The 23,610-nt window shown below is 43.0% G+C and overlaps 1 protein-coding gene, 1 long non-coding RNA gene and 1 pseudogene across 2 annotated transcripts; 2 read left to right on the top strand and 1 right to left on the bottom strand.

Annotated features, from left to right (window-relative positions):
* Nucleotides 1–1,055: 1,055 nt before the first annotated feature.
* On the bottom strand, nucleotides 1,056–9,754 carry LOC147194520 (angiopoietin-related protein 1-like). Its single transcript, XM_086129965.1, has 4 exons — nucleotides 8,953–9,754; nucleotides 6,804–6,997; nucleotides 4,838–5,108; nucleotides 1,056–4,464 (listed from the first exon to the last, which is right to left on the bottom strand). The coding sequence occupies exons 1-4, from the start codon at nucleotides 9,752–9,754 to the stop codon at nucleotides 4,274–4,276; spliced, it is 1,458 nt and encodes a 485-aa protein (XP_085986091.1). The 3' UTR covers nucleotides 1,056–4,273.
* On the top strand, nucleotides 8,661–9,562 carry LOC147194521 (uncharacterized). Its single transcript, XR_015102919.1, has 3 exons — nucleotides 8,661–8,829; nucleotides 8,959–9,330; nucleotides 9,422–9,562. It is a non-coding gene; the product is annotated as an uncharacterized LOC147194521 (long non-coding RNA).
* Nucleotides 9,755–13,920: 4,166 nt separating the features above from the next.
* Nucleotides 13,921–20,431, top strand: LOC147194519 (protein zyg-11 homolog; annotated as a pseudogene).
* The last annotated feature ends 3,179 nt before the right edge of the window (nucleotides 20,432–23,610 follow it).

Below are 23,610 nucleotides of genomic sequence, written 5' to 3'. Positions count from 1 at the left end.
CAGTACATTTTATCCCACTATAAAACCTGTTTGTTTTCTTTTTAACAGAGAACACATATTTGTGGGATGTGCAGACAACTGAGTGTGTCCATTGCACCGGGATTTCAGCTCTTCACTGCCAATGCAAACACATATTTTTCTCCAGTTGCTATTTTTTAAGCTTCATCGCTTGAACAAAAATAGTCTTGTCATTAATGAGGGCAATCAATACGAAGTGATAAGATGCCTTTTCCAAACTTGTAGCAATGCTGCGGTCTGGGATGGAATTCCACTCGCCAAGATGACAACGCTGGCACCCAGAGTGCTCTGTTCATCATCTTTTACAACCCGACCAAGTCTTATGTTTGTTACATGAAACAGAGTCTTCTGTATGAGGATGTTTGATTTTTATATATTTTTTTTGTCCAATCAGATTTTGGCCTCTATGGACTGTGATGTCAATCTAACATGTCCAGAGCCTCCTGACTTACGCCACTGAAAATATATATTAGCAAAGGGGGTGTCTCTTTAACCAAATAGTAAAGTCAACATTTTTCATTGGTGTTGTGGCAAAACACATCAGTAGTTATTTGAACATCTGAATACATTTAATAGTCAATATGCTTGGTGAGTACAATGTATTATATTTACATGTAATGTTTTATTTTTATTTTTATCATGGCATTAGATATGTGTTGACTCGATGTATGCGACACAGCTGCATGCTGTTAGATTATGTTCTGCATTCTGGTACTGACTGTTTCTCGAGCTGCAAAGTGATACTGGTCTATTCCCATATCGACTCAAGTGACCTGGATCAGGTTTGGTGTGCCAAATACGACCACATTAAGGGGATCGACTGATATCCCACAGCAGTATGACCACGCTGGTGATCAGCACAACGAGGGATGTGTGCTTGCATACACTCCGGAGGCTCCTGACCATTTGTCAATTCATTTTCTTTTTCAAAGGAGACTACATTTTTGGCATTTGTAATGAATATTTGGCAAATTTTGCATGGCTGCAGCGCACATACTCACTTGTACCAAAAAAAAAAACAAACAAAAAAACTTGACTGGCTTTCCAAAGGCAAAATGTATTTGAATGAAGCATTGTGACAGTAGAAAAATAATCTACCAAACACAAATGTCCAACAAAAGCATTCTGAATCCAAATTAACAAAAGTGTTTAGGTATTTTCGTTTCTCTCCCAAGTGGTTTGCGTTTTATATTGAATCAACAGTTGACTAGTCAGCCTGATGTGCCCTTTGGTGCTGGTGAAGCCTTCGATAAGCTCTTACACAAACTGCGGAATGGAATTTCTAGCCCCCCATAAAGTTATTTTCTGTTGTTGTGCACTACTGGGTCCTCCGGTTGAGTGACTAATGCTGACTTTATAGTGCTCTGAGTGTTTACTATATGATCATGTCAGGAAATTCAATAAACCAGCATGTCCTGTCGTGTAACAACGGAAACTATGCGACAACTTCTCACTAACAGGCATGTTCTCCTAAAAGGCTGCTGAAACTCAAGCAGCACGCCACGCTCTGTCTCCAGTGTTCCTTTGTTTGTTTTATCTGGTTTGTATTGGTTGCTTGGTTAATGTATCCCCACAATTAAACAAACCCGTGTTAAATCAGTCTCCTTTTCACAATCTCAGCACGGCAACACGGAAAATCACTTGAACAAACCCGGAGTGGAAACTGCATCAGTCTGTGGCAGACTGAGTCTTCCCAGATCCTTTCGAATGATTATCCATTTTAAACAAGTGTCCGTTCAGCTTTAAATCAAAAGGGCACACGGGAAGGAACATTCTTAGGTGGTACAACGGCTTGACTACGGGAAATAAATTCGTCGCGGTGCCGTATTTTCAGTGAAAACAGCTTCACATCCTGTCTGCTGATGACACAAACTGAGCATTTGTGGGCCAATGAGTCACCGACAGATGTAATTTTGCAATGCAGCACAGAGCTCGAAAGATCCTCTGTAAGAAGTCTTCCTTTGGTGATGCCATCCCGTTGGTAGAATATTAGAATACAATAAACAATGAAGTCTCACAAAGTGAGCACTGCTCACAAGTGAGGACCGAGGAGTGTCACTTTTCCAAATTGCTCTTGGAAAGTCCTTGAATACCCATACAGCCACAAGGGAGTTTATGGAGGACCTCTTCCTGCAGCTCTTGCGATGACATCATGCTGTTAACCGATTTTCGGAGAGCCGACCGCACTCCCGCCGCCCTGAGGATTTCACATGTTTTTAAATGCAGCCATTTTACTTAAAACAAAGAAGATGTTTAGTTTCATGAAACGAAATGTCAAATGGGTTGAATAAAAGCCGATTCCAGAAAATGACAAAATGTACTTTATAATCTCCAATCAAATTATTCATGCCAAATTTTGAACTAACCCTTTCATGCACCTCGTAACCTGACAACATGATATGGTGTCGGCTGTAGTAACCGCTGTCCTTGAAAGGGTTAAAGTGAATTAGAATGGAATCTAGTGAAAATACAGTAACTTTTTGGCCTTATTATGTATCATTTCCAGCCCGATGATACCCTTTCAGATGAAAAAAACAAAAACAAAAACAAAAAAAAAACCTAACAGGCTATGTATGATTTTGCACTAGAATGTACAAAATGAGTAAAAGTCTCAATGTTTGGAAAACACAAACAAACAATGGTTTGACGAATACTCTAAGAAAATGTCATAAATAATTGTGGTTCTGAGTCACACATGAACTGATGAATTGCTCTTTTCCACTCATCCACAAAAATGTGTGTCTGGATGAAATGTCATCCTGAAATATATCTTCCCTCTGTCAACTTGTTGCTGCAACAACAAGGATCACACAAGCATCAGTGTTGAACAGAATTCCTCATTTCAATGAAGTCAAGTACAGAATGTTCCCGTACATCGCTCGGATAACTTTTTTTTTTTTCCAGAGAGAAAATCTGTTTCTTCCACTCGATTTAATACCATCATTTATCTGCACGATTCACATCCATAAAATAAACTCGGAATGTGCGTTGTCATCTCAACAAAGAATAAAACACATGAGGCGCAACCGGGTCTTAGTAAATGCGCCGAATCTCACAAGGGAGGTCGTTTGATCCGCAGTAAACGGGAGGGGGCCGCTAATTTGTGAACAATCACAAGCAAGGAACTTTTCATTTCCCGTAATCCTGTAAAGCGATGAGTGGGAAGGCCGATCCGGTCAAACAGCCACATGGAGCAATAAGGCAGACGATTTTCAGTTTCAGGGACCAAAGGCTTGTTGTCTTTCACGTGTTGTATGTCCACTCCTCTCCTCTAGAAGGAGGCAAACTTGACTTTAATATCAGTGTTTCCCCGCGCGCGCCGACGCGTGACAAAAACAAACAGTTCAAGACGATTTTTTTGTGTGTGTGTGTGTGTGGAAAGAATGTAAATGTCTGTATTTAAAAGGGGGCAACTTGGAAATCTGCTTTTTTTTCTCACTCCACCATGTCTGGCCTTGTGAAATGTGTTTCTCATCGTTTGTCTAAGGGCTTATAACTCTTAAAAACTCTGCAGAACAACACACCATTTCACAACTGCTACTCCGGGAGTAAAACAAGCAACACATGTCCATGCTGTGAGAATGCACACTACATTACTGCTACACATCCTTTCTCTCAGGACACCGGGCCCTTTTCACTGTTATGTTAAGTTAATTGTACATATAAATTAAGAGTTTCTGCTCAAACATATCTCACAAAGGTCATACAAAGTGTTAAGAGAAAATGAAAAGCCTTGTTCCAAGGAGGGGTGAGTCAAAATAAAGCGATAATTTCCAGTTTCTAGGAACTATGGCACAAGTTAAATCTCAAAAATGTGTGTTTCCTACAAATGTTTATATTGGCGGTGAGGTAGGAAGAGCAGCATTACCGTTTTAATCCTTACAGCTGCTGTTTGGATGGAGCAGGGGATCAGGGAAACAAAGGCGGTCGAATTAGATATGTTGCAATATCGAGTTGCATAACATTGATTAAACTGCACCTGCAGTCGTTCGTTTTCTTTCATATCTAGAGAAAATGATTGGTTAGGGTCACGATACATCTTATAAATACGCCCCTCCCCCAATGTCCCTATTTATGTTTCTTTAGCGATATGCATGTACATATAAACAGAGCAGTCCAACCTGAAAAAGGAGGGAGCGCTATACACTACTGATGTTGATCTGGTGGAACCCTCCTGTCAACGATGACCTTTGACATCGCACTTTAAAAAGGAGCTTCAAGTTTGGTGAGTGGACCAACACAGTCCAGTGTCGCTTCATCCATCTATGGGCCGAATCATCAGGCGGACGGACTTCATGGAGTAGAAGCCGCCGCCGTAGTCAGCCCAGAAGATTCCGTCTTGGAATTTGCTTCTGTAGACGCCTCCGCTGTACCACACGCCGTTCAGATTGGCTTGGCCGCAAGCGTTGTACCACCAGCCTCCTTTGTGGAAATGGGCACAGTTACCTGCGACGGGGAAGTTGGGGTGAAAGTTTGATTTGCAAAATAGCAGCTAAAATACACGAACGCGACTTTATAACCAGCTTCTGTAGGAAAATACGCTACACTATCGTAAGTGCTTGATGAACGCCTGTTTGACGCTCTTGAATATGAACCGATGAATGACTGAAAACGTTTGCTGTATTGGAAGCTGCAAAAATTGAGACGTCTGACTTCAGATGAGGAAAGGTTCCACTGAGACGGTAATTCGCAAACAAAATGACGCACCGCCGCCTCAATGAGTTATAATAATCAGATGTCAGACTCGCGACGTTTTCTGTCCTGTCGACATGGCTTTCTGGACATTCACTGCAGTGCATTGTGGAATGTGGAGAGGTACCTGAGAAGGCATCCTTGTCTCGATCCAAAGTCGTGAACTGTTTGCCGTTGTGGCTGCTGAGGGAATCGCCAGCATTGCCTCGATAGGTGCCCAACCGCAGACGGAAGCCCTCGCTCTCAGGCTCGAGGTGGAAGCTGCTGTACTGAGCGTACACTTTCTTGTCCATCCAGTCTTCCAGCTCCACCTGGAGCTTGTAGTCGGCCTGACGTCCCAGCTTGTAAATGCCCTCTAGCCCGAGCCAGTACTCCCCATCTGTGTTGCCAAACCCGCTCTGAGTGACAGGAAGATTAAAATCAAGGTTTAAGAAAGATTAGAGAAAATTATTCTTGCACTCTTAAAAAGGCTGGTTTAAAAGCACCCCAAAGTGGGTGAAACAGCGAACCCAGCGCTGGGTCCAGGCCGACGCTGGTTTTTATTGACCTAGTGCACTGGGTTGAGGATTTGACCCAGCACATTGGGTCAAGATTTTGATCCAACAAAGCACACGTGTCAAAGTCAAGGCCCGGGGGCCAGATCTGGCCCGCCACATCATTTTATGTGGCCCGCAAAAGCAAATCAAGCATGTGAAGTTCCATGATGCTTGCTGAAGTCTGAACCAAAATTTCAAATTGTCATATGTAATCCATAATAACAGTCATTATTCTTGACCTCTGATTTTAGAAACTAGTTATTCATCAATTTGTTGTGTACTGTGTAATATGTGGAGGTGATTAAACATTTAGATGGTCACCCAAAATTCATAACGGCCCTCCACGTCAAACCGTAACTACGATGTGGCTCACGACAAAAATGAGTTTGACACCCCTCCAACAAAGGGTCACCTTGGGTAAAAGTAACCCAATCTGCTTAAAATCCAATGCTAGCCAGAGAGGGTTAGTAAAACAACCAGATTTTTTTTTGTTCCAAGACACAATCACGAGTGGGGGATAACAATGAACAAATATAAAAAAATTATGTTTGGTGATTTGATACCTTATCTACCCTATGCATATTTTTCCATTGTGAACTTTCCGAGATGATTGTTCTCAAAGAATGAGAGTCCTCTCTTCAAATTTCAATTTTATTCTTCACAGAATATCCTCAGGCTCATCAATTACTGTATGGGGACAATGTGGGCAACAGTTTTCTGGCTTTGACATTGTTTTTGCGTGCATAAGATGTGACGTATTTGTTTTGGAAACTAACCACCAGTCCTTTGAATGCTGGTCCAGTCAACCACGATGGACCTCGCCAATCACAATCACTAACTGGCTTGAATAATCTGGAGGCCTGGCCATTTGCCTCCATAACACTTCACTCAGTAAACATGGTTGAGGTTTGTGACTGTGGATGAGTGCATTTTAATGAATGAGGAGGAGTTTCAGTGTGACTCCTCCTCTCTTGAGCTTTTTGTGTGTGCGTGTGTGTGTGTGTATGCGAGTGAATGCGTGTAGGCTTGTTGTGGCTTTGTGGGAGAGCACAGAGGGAAATCAATGTCAAAGAGAGGGCAATTTAACTCCCACTTAAACATTTTCATGTTGAATGGATCCTTGAATGGTCAACACAGGCTTGCAGCGGTGATATACTCCACTCCACCTATTCTGCACGGATCTTTGATGAGAGGGCCTGTACGTCGTGGTATGCACTTAACCAACCAGCCATGCGTCCAGGAAGGCACTAAAGTAGTAGCGGTTTTGGAAAGAAGCCCGTACAGATTGAGCTGCGGAACATACCTTTCCAGCGAGCCAGCTAATGTTTCATCATGGAAATCTCCAACTTAAAAAGCCTGGGATGAATAACACTGCTGATGCGGCATTATATTTTCACAATGAAAACAGAAGGATTCTGACCGAAAGGAAAGAGTCCCCCCCCCCCCCCCCCCTCGCCTGCCCACAAGGTTCCTGCAGGTCCCATAAAAGCAACACCGGTATCTCTGGCTGAAGCAGTCTGAGGTTGAGGAAACACCAAACAGTGGCAGTGTAATCACCTTGTAATTTTCCCAGTTTCTGAAGAAGTTAACAGAGCCGTCCTTTCGACTCTGAATCACAGTCCAGCCTCCGTTGTCCATATCCTGCTCACACCAGACTTGCAGGGACTTCTCGGCCTCGTCAGGTTTGATCAGATACATGCCGCTGATAACGTGGCCGGCCTCTTGAGCCTCCAGACAGTCTCTGAATGGACCTTTTGGGCAAGAACGAGTCGTATTATGACAACTTGTTCATCCAGTTTGCACGTAAAGACTTAAATGATGAACTAATGGCAAAAATGTTGCGGGGCGTGAGACAATTCATCAGAGACACTTTGACACGGACACATGACATCAGCAATTGATCATGTCAGTCCAGTCTTACGGCTTGTGTGTAATCAATCTTAAATCGGCATTTGTGACCATGAATGGGTTAACTGGGTCACAAAAGCATTGAAATCAATTCTCGTAGGGAGAGAAATTGAATTGGGGGGGCCTCTACAACGAGCCATCCTGAGGGCATTATAGAACGTTGGCTTCCAGAAGAAACATTCGTAATTTTTCTAACAGTTATAACAGTTCCCCCTCACTGGAAGTAAAACAAACTGAAATACTAAAAACTGAAACACTACACTAATCTATAGTAATCTGTAGTGAGTTGAGGCTTCTGTGAATTAGGCGCAGTGTAATTTGTTCATCTGTTTAGTTCCTGCAGCGATGACAGCAGTATATTGTCAAAGTTTATGTTTTGGATTTTCTTTGAATTGTATATCTCATTTGGAGATTACATCGGATCATTCAGAAGACCCTTTAATTCTAATTCCAAATCCTTTGCTGCAACACTGGATGGGGTGAAACGAAAAAACTTGCCAATTTGTTGACATCTGGTCGAGCAAACTAACTCTCAGAGCCTGACCGAGTAATAGTGGGAGAGGAGCAGAGGAAAGAGGGGCTAATTAGGTTATTTTGTTCATTATTTTCCCTCATTCCTTCCGTAACTACTGGATACATTGTGTCTGCTTTTCATCAAGGTATTTGGATTTTTAATTACAGTCACGTGTGTTACAGTCAACAGGAAAGTAAACCCTATGCAACGAATGATATAATAGCAATATAGAATCTTTTCATTTCTCTTCATGGTGTAGTTTATGAAATATTAAGCACCGGATTCGGTATCCAGAGGCATTTAGTGGTTTGAGCCTATCATGGCAGTCTGGGTTTGGTCCATGTCTGCGATGCAATGGAACAGTCTCGAATGGGACCCTTTCCATATACAGCTGCGCAGAAACCTTACACACTTTATTATTCTTGGGTGAGGGTGAGCTAAATGTGCAAGGAATTTCTCTTGATGAGCAAAATCGAGCTGGTGAGATTTTCTTTGCTTTGCTTTAAGTCCCCAGCCTCACTTCAGACATGACAGCATTTGTATTTCCATACGGGTAGTTAGGCGTTCTGTTGAGCAAGGAGTCCAACAGCAGCTGAATTTGCAACCTTTGAAAATGAGGCCACTGGACCACCTGAACTCAAACAGGAGTGTGATTAATTTTCTTATGTTTCACTTGCAAAGTAGTGAATGCCCTGCAAATGAACGAATACATTCATAGAAATGCCTATTTAAGTCCAATAAATACATGTAAAAACTTTCTGCACCTGGAGCTCCTCTCTCTCTCTCTCTCTCTTTCTCTTTGTATTTATTTATCCTCACAAGGGTCGCAGGGCATGCTGGAGCCTATCCCAGCCGTCTTCGGGCAGTAGGCGGGGGGACACCCTGACCCGGTTGCCAGCCAATCGCAGGGCCCACATAGACAAACACCCATCCACATTCACAGGGACAATTTAGACTAGAGTGTTCAATCAGCCTGCCATGCATGTTTTCGGAATGTGGGTGGAAACCGGAGTACCCGGAGAAAACCCACGCAGGCCCGGGGAGAATATGCAAATTCCACACTGGAAGGCCGGAGCTGGGATCGAGCCCACGACCTCTGCACTGAGAGGTCAACATGCTAACCACTGGAACACCGAACCGCCTGGCTATGCAGTTAAACCTGTAAGTTAAACTTCTAAACACACACACACACACACACACGTACAAATCGGCTTTAATTGGAGAGATGCACCCCAGCCCCTCCGTAATGATCATTATTCTTCTTTGTATGTACACTTTACCCACCTTCAGCACTAAAGTTTGTCTGAGGAGGTTTCTGGACTTCCATGCTGTCACCTGTTGGTGAAGGCCCAGAGCGAGAGCCCCTTTCGCGGGCAAAGCTTCCGCTATTATCCCCCCGGATCTCATTGGTGAAACGCGGTACATTAACAGGGATGTTCTCGGGCACCACATGCACCATCGGCGGCCCAAGAGGCGGCGGCTCTTGTTTGCGATCATGCATCTTCATACAACTTTCTTCCAGAGCTCCGATCATCACTGACTGGTTGTTCACCATGGCCGAGAGGGCAGCGTATTTGGCCTCCAGTTCCTTGTAACGGGAAGACAGCCGCAGTGACTCAGCGGTGGCATTCAGGATGCGTGTCTCCAATTGAGCCAGCTCCAGTGAGTTGTCCCTCTTTCTGATGATTTCGTGCAGCAGCTGCATATAGAGCTGGGTCACCCTGGAATTCATATTCCTGCTTTCTTTCCTCAGCAGCTTCATCTCATTCACCAGGTTTCCGTCCACGTCCACCACCAGCTTCAGAGTCTCCATCTCCCGCCTTTGCTTTGACAGAAGGTCGCGCACTGCGGCCACATCAAGACGAGTCACTCGGTCCTTGTCGGGGACAGGACCTCTGGCTGCGCAGATGGGGCCTGTGATCTTCTGCTCGGGAACCAGGAAGGTGTAGGAGCACCTGTTGTTTTGTCCATTGGCCTCTGGAGCTCTCCGTGCCCGGGAGCGGACTGGGTTCTTGATGACGGCTTCACTGTTGCTCCAGAGGGACAGACCAAACAAAGTCAACCAACTCCACATTCCAGGTCCCATTCTTTCACTCTTGATGTGTCACCATAAACAAGGATTTCTGTGAAGACATGGAGGAGTAAAGAACATTTTGCTTCAAGGTTTTATTACCTTATTGTGGGGAAATTCCATCCTGTCGCTCACATGTTTCTAATATGTGTGTGCCACTGAGCCCCGAGGACCCTGGCTGCTATTTATAACGTTCTTATAAGTATTCAGGCAGATTCCTTTTCATAAACGGCCTGATATTTTCCTAAACCAGTCGGGCACTTTCCCAATGCACCCATTATTGACTTTGCTAGACGCAACCAGTGGGTTTCCACTCGCACTGTTAGCGTGAAAGCCGAAAAATCATACGTTTCTTTTGTGTGAGCAAAAATCTTCCCGTTAATTGCTAACGGCTGCTCTTGAATGCAAATGCATTTTATGAACTCAAAATAATTGCGAAGGCAGTTATGTGAAAGTCAAACTGCAGCTCAGTATGGTAAGAGACTTCGGTCTGTGTAATTAAAAAGCGTCTTGGAAACGCAGGCCCTCTGGTTCACTTGTGGTTGAGTTTGAGACATGCCACCCACCCACCAAAAATTGTCAAGAATCATATTTTCGGTGTATTCGCTTGTGGGTTCTCTTTAATTGCAGCCCTCGCCACATCAGTATCAGGTGTCCGGGTATGTGAAAGTGCTGTGATCTGTTTTTAATACGTCGGCCCATTTGCCATCAACCTCGGCTTACCTGCGCTGGTTTGTGATGAGACTTCCCATGCTGATGGAAAATGAAAGTCAGTCTCAGACATTTATTGAGCTACTCGGACTCTGTTCAGTGTGTGTTATTCCATCTTGGCTGACGCTAATAAAAAAAAAAAAAAAAAAAGAATTTGTGTGAGAAATAGAGGAAATTGATGGGTTTCAGAAGCAGCGGGGGGAGGAGGAGTGACTGATTTACGAGTGCTGCGCGATTGAGTCAGCTTTTGGCAGGATTGCGTGTGTTCTTTGGTTCTTATTGGTTTTGACGGGCTATCAAATGGAGAAGAAACGGGTGACGTTCAAATATGTGAAAGTTAAAGATGTTTCCCTCCTTCAAATAAAAGCAGGTTGGCTCCGAAAGTAGGGCCAATGGGCCTCCAGCTTTGAGCAGATCTTGGCACAACGGTCCGCTTCCATCCAAGAAGGCTGTCTGCTGCTATGAATAAAAAAAAAAAAAAAAAAAACGCAGAAAAAAATGTGCTAGGTTGTTTTCCTAACCCACTTGCTGGATTGCTGTGGATGTTAAGCATTGAGTTATATCTTCCTATGGTTGGGGTATTTTTTTGGACCCAGTTAATAGGTTTGGGTGGACTGAGGAGCCGAAACTGTTCGCCATTTTGTTATCCAGATTCCCAGCCCAGCCTGGATAAAAAGGGGTGTGTTGTGTTGGGAACAGCATCCTGTATGCCAAATATGCCGCGCGAGTGACTTGCTGTGGCGACTGCTGATAGGAGAAAGTTGGTTCTTCTTCATGGAAAATGTTGGGAGTAAAATTGTGATTTTTAACCACCGCTAAACTAATGACCTGGCAACCCATTTCTGGATTGATTCAACGCAACAGCATGGGGAGTTGTTACCACTTGTTGGATGAAAATCTTGATCCGTTGGTCCAACTCAAATCCTCAAGCCAACGCTCTGGGTGTAAATAACCTGTCATTGACTCATTCCATTTTGAACCCAGCGGTGGGCTACCTACTTCACCCAATTTGGGGTTACGTTCAACCGGTGTTGCCGCAGTAACCTTGAAAAAGTAACCCTGCTACTTTACAGATTACTTGCTTGTTAGGTACTTCATTGATTACTTGATTTTCAAAATAACTAACAGATTGCAAGTTAGTTTACAGTCAGCTGATTGCCGCTTCATCGGAAGTGCATTTTTAACAGTGACATTTAAGAATAAAGAAGAAACTAAATCTAAAATAAAGACAGCCTTTTTATTTCACGGATTTATCTATGAATGTTGTAATGGCAAAACTCAACAGTGATAAGATATTCTTTATAAATATAATGATTACAAATAGGGACCTGCTGCATTCTCACACTCTGTTGTGACATTCTCCTTAAGTATGAAAGCAATTCATGTTTTGTTTTTCAGTGTTATTGAAGCTACATGTCACTCTGTCGACAGCACAACGTGTGCGGCAAATTTAAACATTATCGGGGGGTTTTTTGGCTAAAAGAAACTCAAAATAGTTCATCTTGAAAATGCAAATCGCTCTTCTTCCACCACTGGTGTTTATGGACACCTGAATCGACACTGCGCTGAAAACGGCGATGTCGCTCCCTCAGACGTGAATGTAAATCTGAATACTCCCACAATGCATTTCATAACGTTCAAGCTGTAAATATCAGACTTTCCCTTTCTTATGTGTGTGTATAAAGTTATTTGTGATGTGACGGAAGTGAGTACCGCCGTGATAGGAGGTGTCCTCCTGTATTTTACTGTTTGTGAACTTTTCATTTTTCCAATGCAATACGTGTGTGAGGGAGGCACTGCGGTTGAGAAGTCGGTGCTGTTTATTTTACTTCTTGTCAATTCTTTCTCACGGCCACATCTTGCACGTGGTCGACTGCAATTTGCATGTGAGGGTGAAAATTCCCACTTTCAGAAATTCTGATGTTACTTGCATGTGGACGTCAATACATTCTCCTCACGAATGATTTCCGATATCCGAAAAGTTACTGTCGTCTGAATACTTGTCTGAAAAAGTGATTGCGTTAAATTAGTCGTTACTCAAAAATGGGCATATTCGGAGTAACGTGTGACCGGCATCCCTGGCTTTTTAACACGTGACTTTCAAGAGTGCAAAGGCGTATGCACAATACTGCACGACCGACTTCTCAGTGGAGCTCCGAACTAGTCCAACAAGGAATTACAACAAATGCCAAAAAAAGGGAGAAATAAATGAGCTCAAGACATGCAGACAGAAGGTTTGATTGGATCATTCCTGTGGTCACCTCTTGATGCGTGCATGTACTGATGAGTCTGCACCACAGTTAATGGGAGAGATCCCAAAGCATTACGGAAGCTCAAACTGCTCCTAAGGAAGAATAATACTCCTTTGTCAGCGTCACTGGAAAAATATGCTTTCCTTTATGTCAAGTGTTTGTGTGTGGTTTAAATCTCAACAATTTAGCCACAGAGGGAAAGTGTCTGCGCACGGATATACATTTGTAACAACTCCCCGTGGCCGTCATCTCTGGTAAACAATAATGCGCTTGTTCTCGGGCATCATTTGAGGGTAAAGAAAAGACAATTTATGGAAAAACGGGCCATGTGTCAGGGCTCCGAAACGCCTTGGCACCGTCAGTCAGTTGATTTCACCCACAGGGTACTTTTTTCCCGTCTTTCTGAAATCATCACTCTCTCCCCCGTCTGCCCGTCTCCGAATATGAATCTCACAAGGAGGCTGCGGCCTGACAGGAGCGACGGTGTTTATATAGTTTTCTTCACTCCGGGCCTGTGGATCTCATCAGCAACCCTAACCTACGCTGCCTCCTCGCTGTCATTCACGCCTGCAAGGCCTTTGAGGAGCCAGCTGCTTTCCTTTCCCGGTGCGAGACCTTTTTGCGCGATATCAATCCACCTATTGCAAATAAACATGCCAAACTTTATAGGGGTTGCTGCTTCTGACCACTGGCTGACTCCATTGAGCGGCCATGTTGATTACCTGGGTTCAGTTCCAGCAAACATATGGCACAAAATGTTACTTTCCGGAGAATCCTGTTTTTCACATCAAACTGCCTCGAGGTTATTGACTGTGCCAATTATCCCACGGCATCCCCCCCCCCCCCGCCCCCCTCTTGGAACAGACGGGTTTAATCAGAGTCTATTTGGGTCCTGAGAGATGACATATAAGCTTTGTGCATACTGTTCACGATGAGGAGGTCTGACAGACAGAAAGAATGTGAAAAATAAATAAAAAGACGGTTCTTTCGACGGAGGCGCCTGACTTTTGAATGACTTGGTTCATAGCGGCGGCTGAGGATGTTGCGAATTCTTTTTATTCTTTTCACGCTACACTTAAGAATGACCTCTTACCTCTCTTGGTTGTCAGCGGTCCAGCAGATGCACGTTGAGGGATGCAGTTTAGGATCTTAGCCGCGTTGAATTGTCATAGCCTCCATGCTCTCCTCACGCTCCCTGAGTCTTTGCTCTCATTGACAATGAAGGGCCGCTCAGTCAACCTGGCCCGGTCGGAGAACACTAGAGGGTGGTCCATGCGCAAAAAGAGGGAGGCTGATGCTTTGGTTTGCTCAGTCGTCGCAGGAAAGACGAGGCTTGGCCCTGCCTTCTTGCACTGATGTCATGTCAAGTTTTGGAGAGCAGGAGCCACTCCTTCTTTTTAAAAAAAAAAAGGTTTGCCCACAATTAGAAAAAGGTGAAGAAAGAACAGAGTCGGCTGTCTATGTAGACTATGAGTGGTGAGAACTCACACTTGAAAGTCGATGGAGATGACGAGATTTCTGCCACTACACAATACCGCATATTCACTACACTATATATCATACGTTCCTCCTCCTTCCTTTTTGTATGATTCTGACCAAATTGAATGCAGGACGTTAACAGTCCGGTAGCTTGAGGATGATCATCACGGGTCTGTTTTGGATTTGTTCTGGCCATAAGTGGCATGTGTGCGCATCTTGTGGCGGCCCAAAATGCAATCGGCGGCTGAGTTAATGTGCCCATGAGGACAATGAGTGGCAGGATTCAGGCAAGAAGAACGCCCCCCTTTGAGCTAAATGTTTTGAAACGAGAAGGAGGCTCCAGCTTTGATGCATGGGGACGGCTCTGCATGGGGAGACCTACTTGATCATGTGGGCGGACAGCTTTTGTTTATGATATTCACGACAGGATGTTTTTATTTTTGTAGTGTGTGAGCGCATGAAGTGTGGCTGCTGGTGCATGACAGACAAAGGGGATGTGTTTGTTTATGTGTAAGGGTGATTGAGAATGAGCTTCACATGTTGAATGGATTCATGTTGATGTAAAGTAAAAGCAAATAAATGTGAGTCTGCGTGTGTGTGTGTGTGTTTGTTTACATCTGACCATATGCATAGAGGAAATATTAGCGTCTGTGTGAGCATGATGTGTCACAGTGCTGGGGAAATGGTGGACACTAAGCAGACTTTTCACTTTGCACCTGTATAATAAAGTCAGAATTCTGAGATAAAAGCGAGAATCTTGCCAACCTTGTTTTTTTTTCTTCTTCTTCTTTGGCCCTAATCCTCTTCCGTAGAAATCACCCTAATTTACCATAGCATACCAAATCTCTTGGTGCACGCTAATGTGGTTGTGGTTTTCAACCGTTGTTACCCTGGCACCCCGCATTGTCACCTGACCCACATGACCCACTTTTACAGGCCTTAAATTCAACAACTTCATATTTGTAAACATAACTACATATTTATGTGTTGAAGGGGCATTTTCCCTGATGACTACGGAATACAAAAATGACCAAAAAAAAACCCCCACTAAAATGTCAAAGAGCAAATAAAGCCATGATTACAGTATTTTTATGGGACAAAAACACTTAAGTTGTATAAATAAATCATGTATAATTAAATCGATAAAATGAAACAGTCAGTGCGGCAGTAGCATGCCTTCTTGCATCAACTATTTTGGTTGCCTTTCTGCGCACCATTTGGATAACCTCAAAATGCAATCTTGGTACTGTCGTATGACCGACGACCCGCCTTGATTTTCTCTGCAATCGACCAAAAATTCTTCAGCCACCAACTATTTGGTCCAGAGCCACCAATGGAAAATCACTGATCTACACGCTACAAGCAACGTCATGGCAGTAAAAGACCCAATTTGATCCTTCTATTAACTCATTCACTCCCAAAGACGTTTTAAAACGTCTTTTCAGACTTGGTCCAGAATTGGCTGGTACTGAATGAGTTAAACATCTCAAGAGATGTTACGGGTGTACCAGCGTGACTGTGTGTTTGTGCACATGTTGTTTGACACTTGCGATTGTCGCTGATTTGCCTTAGGACTGGGAGGTCCCCCAGACGCTGTTTGAGCTGTGCATTGCTCAGGTGTGCTGCAGCCTGGATGAGCTGTGCAGCAAGCGAGCAGATGGCTCTCTGCTCCTCGCCTCGGCATCGTTCTTCCCTCAGGAGATAGCTGACCAGCTACTGCACAAGATGGCCTCAAAAGGTCAGTCGGGAGCGGTTTATGAATAACTACCGCACTTGTGCATTCATTAAACTAGCTTCATATTTATAATGACCCCTTTTCACAGCACTCAATATCATTTGTAAAGCATAAGACACATCAGGGTGCCATCAGTGACGACCAATGACCGGTATCATCCCAAATCTGTATCATGTAAGCTTTTTGTGGCATTGCATAGCTGAACACACTAATGGTGCTTTTGCACTTTTGCACAATACAACACGACAAATCTGATGAGGACAATTTTTCCACGTTCTCTTTCAGCTGACAATAAATAGATCAGGGGTTTGAAACATTTTTGTCTTGGACCACATCATCCCTCAGGAGGCTATTACTGCCAAAACCTACTGAATGTCTAAACGCCTCATCATATTATTGCAGAAACACAGTTGCCTGTTCATTTGATTGCAGATACTGTTTATATATATTTTTCACACACAAAAAAAGAATTTGATATGAGAAGCCAATGAAAATCGTGGCAAGCAAACACGTCACAAAATACTGTCCAGTTTATGTGCAGAGGGGACATGGTGAAAATAAATGCTTGTAAAACTGGTTTTAGTGACGAAATAAAAAGAACAAATCGATCTGGATTTTGTTATGTTATGCTGCACGGAGATGGAGTAAACTGCCACGGTGCTTTTTCGCTCTTTATTTTGCTTTTAAATTCAATTCAATCTTTTGTTTGTAAATGTATTTAAAGTTGCTGCAGTTAAATGTGTACAATGTAGTTTATTTTAATAATTCCCCAGTAAGATACTTTTGTTCTCTTTGCTTTGCCTTTGAATAGCTTCAGCTGTTTGTAAATGTTTTTCGGGGTTGTGCTTTTGTTTGTGTGAAGCACATTGAGTTGTCTTGTGTATTAAATGGGCCTTCCCTTGCCTAGCCTTGCCTAAAGTAGACTTACTTTATTTGCTATACTGAAACGGCCACATCAAACGATTTGGCGGGCTGTATCTAGCCCCCGGGCCCTGAGTTGGACACCAAAGCTATGAAAAGATTGGAAACATTCGAACGTTTTTTGCTTATCTAGGAATACTGAACGACAAAACCATTGGGATTTTCCGGAACCACAAAGGGCTGCATTTGAGTCGAGCGTGCATGCGCCGCTGTCTGGTGTCTGCAGAGGCATTTCGACTGGCCATTTGCCCTCACCGGCTTCAAGAACTGGATGCATCATGGACTGCTGGCGACATCGGCACCGCTAAAATCATTTCCAGCTTGGCGTCCAACCCGAAGTGCAGATCCAGCCTGCAGAAGTTGTCCCTGAACGGGCTCCGTCTTGCTGGGAGAAGATGGCGTTGGCGTCAGCTCCCTGAAAGCTCTGCGGACGCTCGACGTCGTCAGCACTGACCTGACTGACGTCGTCTTACAAGATGTCTGCACACTCCCTCAGCTGGAGACCTTAGACATCTCCTGTACTGCCATCTCCAACCTCTCAGCTCTCCTTCAATGCAAGAACACGCTCAGATGTTTGTTTGCCCATCGCCTTCAGCAGCTGGATATGACGGCAGCAAGTTTGCTGTCCGTGCTCAGTCAGTTTCACGCGATGAGACATTTGGACTTTTCAGATGACCATTTGACAGCAGAGTACAGCGACAGGAGTTGCCACAAGCAATTTACTCGGAGCAGCTAATCTGATGCATTTCACTCTCTTCCACGGTCATCACCGTTCCTCTTCGTTTGGATGACACGATCTACAGGAAGTAAATGTAAATGAACGAAATTAAAATTGGTTCACTATTCCAGTAAAACTCATGCGAATAGAGTCACTTGAATGTCGCCGTTTTGATTCCAATGAAAGTAAACAGCGGCACGGCCACAGTTAGTCCGTAATACCGAGCGGGACTTGCTTGAGTTTGTGCTACTGCAGGCTTCAGTCTGACTTCCGGGTTCCGGAACTTCCGTTGTTATGAATCGATTGTTAATGTAATGTCGTAGTTGAAATTTTAATGCATAGGTTTTTATTCCGGGTGAGGGAATTTCTGTTTGACAGAAGTCAGTAGGTGGGCATACGTACTGTATATATTTAGATTTGTTCCCTTCTCAATGGTATGGGGCTCTATTCTACAAATTTAATGACTATGCTCAGTGCATTTCCTTTTTGATTGACAATACTGCTGTGCGTGTGTTTAGGTAACGGGAGAGGCTAATGAGAAGCAGTTGTGCGAGGCCCTGAGAAGGTACAGAGACAGAGTGTGTTTCACCCAAGAGGCCCTCTTCCATCTCTACGATCGTATCACCACAACCAGAAATGCTGGAGGTGATGTAGACCCGTTCATTCCCATCGCTTCCTGCTCCGGAAGTCACTAGAACTCAACATACCTTTATAAATGAGTCATCTTCGTGAACGTAGACCGACGTTTTACTTGAGGCCATCTTAGTTATCAGCTCGCCACAATATGTACACTTGCGAATTTCAAACTTTTGATCAAAATATTGTGTTTCAAAATTGCCTTATACCATACGCTATTTTTACTGCCAGCCAGGGATTGAGTGCCTCATGGCCATGACAATGTCCACTCCTATTGTTGTGTTTGTTGTTAATGTAGAATTTTAGTGCATCATCCTCTGGGCTGTTTCTAATGTTGCGATACGTTACACAAAATTACACTGGAGTGGCTAAAGCACTGAGCAAACCAACAACATTGTGATGCGAGCCAGATACTTCTCAATGCATTGACCAAAGCACACATGATTACTTGTGCGTACTCATACCGGGCCTGTAATAGATGTCACTGTTTGTAATTCCATCCACAGTCAGGGTTTCATGAAATAAAATGCAGCCATTTCCACAAATTTACTCAAAATGCAAGCAGGATCTATCTCACCGTCTACTTCTCCCTCATACGCTGATTTGTTAGCTAACAGCCAGTCGGAGTGATCATTTGTCACCGATGGCCGGTATCATTTTGCATTCTTCGACCGATGGCCAATTCATTCAAATCATATTTAAAAAGCAGAATAACACAAAACCCTCTTAATTCTTCACAAATCTAAATGTTTCTTTTAACTCATTTCACATTGTGGGCCTCAGTAGATGTAAAGTGGGCCGGACCATAAAAATTATACTATACTCTGCTATAAATAACCAAAATAATGTATTTCCTTTGTTTTGGTCTAAATAAGCACAGGAACATTGGGAAAATGTTGAAATTGAATGAACATATTTTTTACAAAACATTTCATGAAGCTCCTTTGATTTCCTTAGACAAATGTGCAATTTACTTTTCTCATTCACATATATGTATTGCAACTGATCCCACTGATTGTACAAAGGCACACAACTTTAACAAGTAATTGGTATTGAAAGATATAGTCATGCACTTTAAGATTAAACAAGATTTATAAAGAAAGGAATTTTTAAACCATTTACATGTGCATATAAAATCTAAATGTAATCCTTGCCTACAACTTTCAAACTAAGGAGAGTGCTGTTAAATGTGTAAAGAATGAAGTATTCACATGTCCTTGATAGCGTCTGCTGTGTCTGGTCTGTCTCGGTGACAGACTGAGGCTGCTGTTGTCTTATTTGCTGATCAAAACAGTATGTCCCCTAGCGGACACTCCATGAATTGCACCTTATTAAAATATTAATTCCCTGTCTTTTATGCTTTTTTTTCACTTTCAAATTATCCTGCGGGCCTGATCAAACACCCTTGGGGGCCGGTTCCGGACTGCGGGCCGTATGTTTGACACCCCAGATTTAGGTCATTCCTGCTTCTACTACGAATGTGCTGGGCGACATTGGTATATGTATGCATTTTTTTAATTTCATGAAACCACGACTGTGGATAGTATGATAAAAAATTATTTCATAGCCATGTTGTTTGCATGGTATGTTGTGAAAGTACCGGTAAGCAATTTTTTGAAATCAAGAGTAAAAGCATTTATTTCTTGAGTCAAACACAAATGTTTTCCCTAAATAGACGATCCTTTTTTTTTTTTTTTTACCACAATGGGGTTATTTTTCACCCAAAGGGTTATATGTAATACGGTTGCATCTTTTGTCATGCAAAAGCCATCCAAAGCACAAACTATTCAAGTCAATTCAAAGAAACAGTAAGTCGTCAGCAACATTAAACCGATTTATAACTGGTGGGCCTCACTCATAAATGACAATTTGATACGTATCTCAATACAAGGGGTCCGTGGCGCGATACCCTTCAGTGACGGTACTTTTAAAAATTCAATTTGGGTTAAGTTAATCAAAATCGATTTTCCGAGTCTTTCAATGTTATCTCAGTGCACTCAATGGCAAACATGATCCTGCTTTCCGATGTAATCCTCCTCATACAGCTCTCGCGTCGATCTTGGCGATGTTCCTAATGGTGCGGGTGGCTGGCGTCACCTCTGTCTTTACGTTTAGGACATTCCGCCCATTTTGCCACCTTCTTCAGACACATCAACCCACGGGGGTGCGTGCAACTGTGGGCTGTGTGGGCCATTAATTTAGTCATCGCACAAAACTGTAGGTTTCGTCTTGCTGGATGAACTGACTTTAGCTTTCCTTGTAATGCTGCTTGATTTCTTCCTCGTTGGACATAAGCCTTAGGGCCTTACGCGTCGACATGAGATAGATACCGATTCACATGAGGAATATTTCCGAGGTGGGCGGCTGTCAGTCAATGCAAACCTCTCTCACCCGCCCTTTGGATTGTGAATGTGTATGCCAGGATTGTAACATGCAATAAAACCAAAACATAAATAGTTGATGTGGGCCCACGTTTTGTGGAGAGAAGCGGGGTGGGGAGGTGTGAGTCAGTGAGAGAGAGCGAGAGAGGGGTGGGGGGAGAGATGGCTCTTGATACAGTATATTAGATAAATTGCATAAATAGATGTATAGCTGTATTTTGGGGTGCCATAATTTTCATACATAAGGTCTTTAAAAATGTTTTTAAGTGAAAATGTGCGCAATTTGGAGGTCAAATTGGTTGACTACAGCAACTGAGCCCGACCCCAAGTAAACATTTTGAACGCTTCGCGCCTGTTCTCCCAAGTAGCCACTAGAGGGTGCTTGAGTTCTTTATCTTCACGGCTGAGGCTGCAAAATGCTCACAGGTTAAATGTCAAGTTAATTTACAAAGCATTTTTAAGAACAACCGCAGTTTGGACTAAGTGCTGTGCATCAATACAAAAAAAATCGAAAGTAAGACAATTGAACTGATTCTAATTCAGAAACAAAGACAATTTGTCAACTTTATTTTCAAGACATCTGAATCTAAAGTGCAACAATCAGAGCTATAACTGCCAAGACAGTTACGGTTTGGAATGTTCAAATGCATGCACAAATTGTGAAGCAACCAACAGGGAAAAATAAAACACTTTTCTGAGGGACATTCTAGTTCAAGTTGATGCCAAAGTTGTGACAGCAGTCTACGCTCAAATTGGATTACTTCATATGAAATTGCATTTCTGATGTAAAAATGTAAACTCATAGCTGACTTGAAGGTGCAAGTCATATTTAAATATAAAACTGCCACATTTGTATTCACTTTCATACTCAGAATTTAGATTTAACCAAATCCACTTAATATGTTAACGAAAGAGCTTTGGGCAGATTTCCTTCTTTGGCTTTCTGGTTCTCGATTGGCACTGTTTAAGCTGCAGGCTTAGCTGGCTGCTGACATCACACTCATATCACTCTGATCATCTCGCTCGCTATTTAAAAAAAAAAAGCACAATCATACTTCCCAAAATGGCAACATTTTCTTTCAAATGATAGAATAAAGTCAGAAATAGCGATGTCACAAGACAACTGTCAAAAATACCTAGAGGTAAAATAAACAAAGCCTGAGGGGTGGCTAAAAAGAGACCGGCTCCAGATAATAGGAATAAATGGAGTCAAAATATACGTAAGAGTATTTCAGGCTTGGCACTGTGAATAAAAATATAGCAGCACAATTCGCCAAGTCCACGTGTCTGTCTTGGTCCCTTCGAATTGCATCTTATGGATTTTCATTATCTCACTTGTGCAGATGCCTCTGTCGGATCAGCAATACATGTGAACCTGTCTGGGCACCACCAATGCCCATTCTTGCCATTGTTATTGTGGAGTATTTTTCAGTGCGCAGAAGGACACACCATATCCTTTGAAATGACTTTGGGAAGAGGCACAGAGCCGGCAGGGCCGTCAGCCTCTGTGCGGACATGGGAAAGCATCAGCAGCATCCGCCATTCTGCCAAGCCACTTCCTGTTGTCTGTCAATCATCATCACAGAGGACAGCTAATAGACATATAACAGGCACTGTGAAGTGTAGCACAGGAACGGAATCGAAGGCCTTCTCTGCTGGCCCGAACACAATTAGAAGCACTGGCCAACATTCACACTTGAAAGGGCAATTCATATACAATTCATAGTGTGTGTCTTGGCTGCATCGCTTAGTTTTTGACTTTTTTGCTGTCCAATAAGATTTCAGTTTCTATGTGTTACTGTGTAAATGTATAATCTGCCCAAAACCTTTACAATCCTGAGCGCTGGTGTCGGGCATATACACAGTATATATATTTTTTAGCCTATCTGATTTTAAATAGAAACTGCGCCTTCTCAAAGGTTCATAGTGACGTCTTTAATTTTCCAGCCTCTGATTGGTTCAGCTAAATCGCCTCTTTACCTCTCTGATTGGTTACACTTCCCATGCACAACAAAGATTGATTTACAGGCAATGACGACGTTGAACGAGATTAAAAAAAAATTTAAGGTGCACCTTTTAAGAATAATGACATTATAAGGCAGGTTCAACCAAATATCGTTGCTGGCTGGCTTGTCTTGACCCGTAAAAGGATTTGTAGGCCACTGTCAGAGCAGTATGTATGAGCGCTAAAGCTAGCTATCGCAGACAGGCAGGACCAAAGAAAGTAGGTCTGACGTGTCTGCATCAGCACCTCTGGTGAGTATGATATATTTTATTTTAATTTATGTGTAGATAAATTGGAGTTATTTGGAGATGATGCCATGGAAGTCAAAGCATTCCTTTCGTAAAAATGGTATCTGCATCTTCAAACACGTGAAATGCCTCTGCCTTCTCTTTGGTACCACACGTAGTTATGTTGCATTTTTTGTAGATTATTTTGCGAGCTGATGGTGTTTTTAAGAGATTAGGTCACTTAAATCCCCACTAAAGGCCCAGAGCCAAAACTCCCCACCGCCTGCCAGTGGAACAAATGGTATACAAACTGGAAATACTGTATTATTTAACAATAACAATAGAAACAAATCAGGCTTTAGTGTGACAAAAGTAACAAGCCTTGACTGGAAAAAGCAAGTTGAATACAGAAGGCATCGCCATACAAAGTTGACATGTTTGCCAGTGTCTGCCTAAGCATTTTATATAACTTGTGCTCATGCTAATTTGATGCTGACATGTCTTATGCAGCAGTGATTATAAGTGACTTATTTTTCAACAACCGGAATGCAGGCTCCCGTTTCCTCATCCCCCATGTCTAAATTTGTAAATCATTCTGCTCCTCGATGAGACGGATTTGTGTAGCTGTAACCCTGTTTGGTTAGTGTGTGTGTGTGCGCGCGTGTGTGTGTGTGAAGTCGATGAAATGGCCTATTATGGCGAGTTAGAGACGTTCATACTTGATGTCACATCTCCCGTCAGCAAGCAACATGGCGAGTATTCTGCCTTGAGTTCAATAAATCCACACTAGTGTGCAGAAGCATAAA

Source organism: Hippocampus guttulatus, chromosome 14 (assembly GCF_054856545.1).
Source record: "Hippocampus guttulatus isolate MCC_2025c chromosome 14, RoL_Hgut_1.0, whole genome shotgun sequence".
Taxonomy (NCBI): Eukaryota; Metazoa; Chordata; class Actinopteri; order Syngnathiformes; family Syngnathidae; genus Hippocampus; species Hippocampus guttulatus.
The sequence above is the reverse complement of the archived record's forward strand: the minus strand, read 5'-3'. Positions and strand labels throughout refer to the sequence as shown.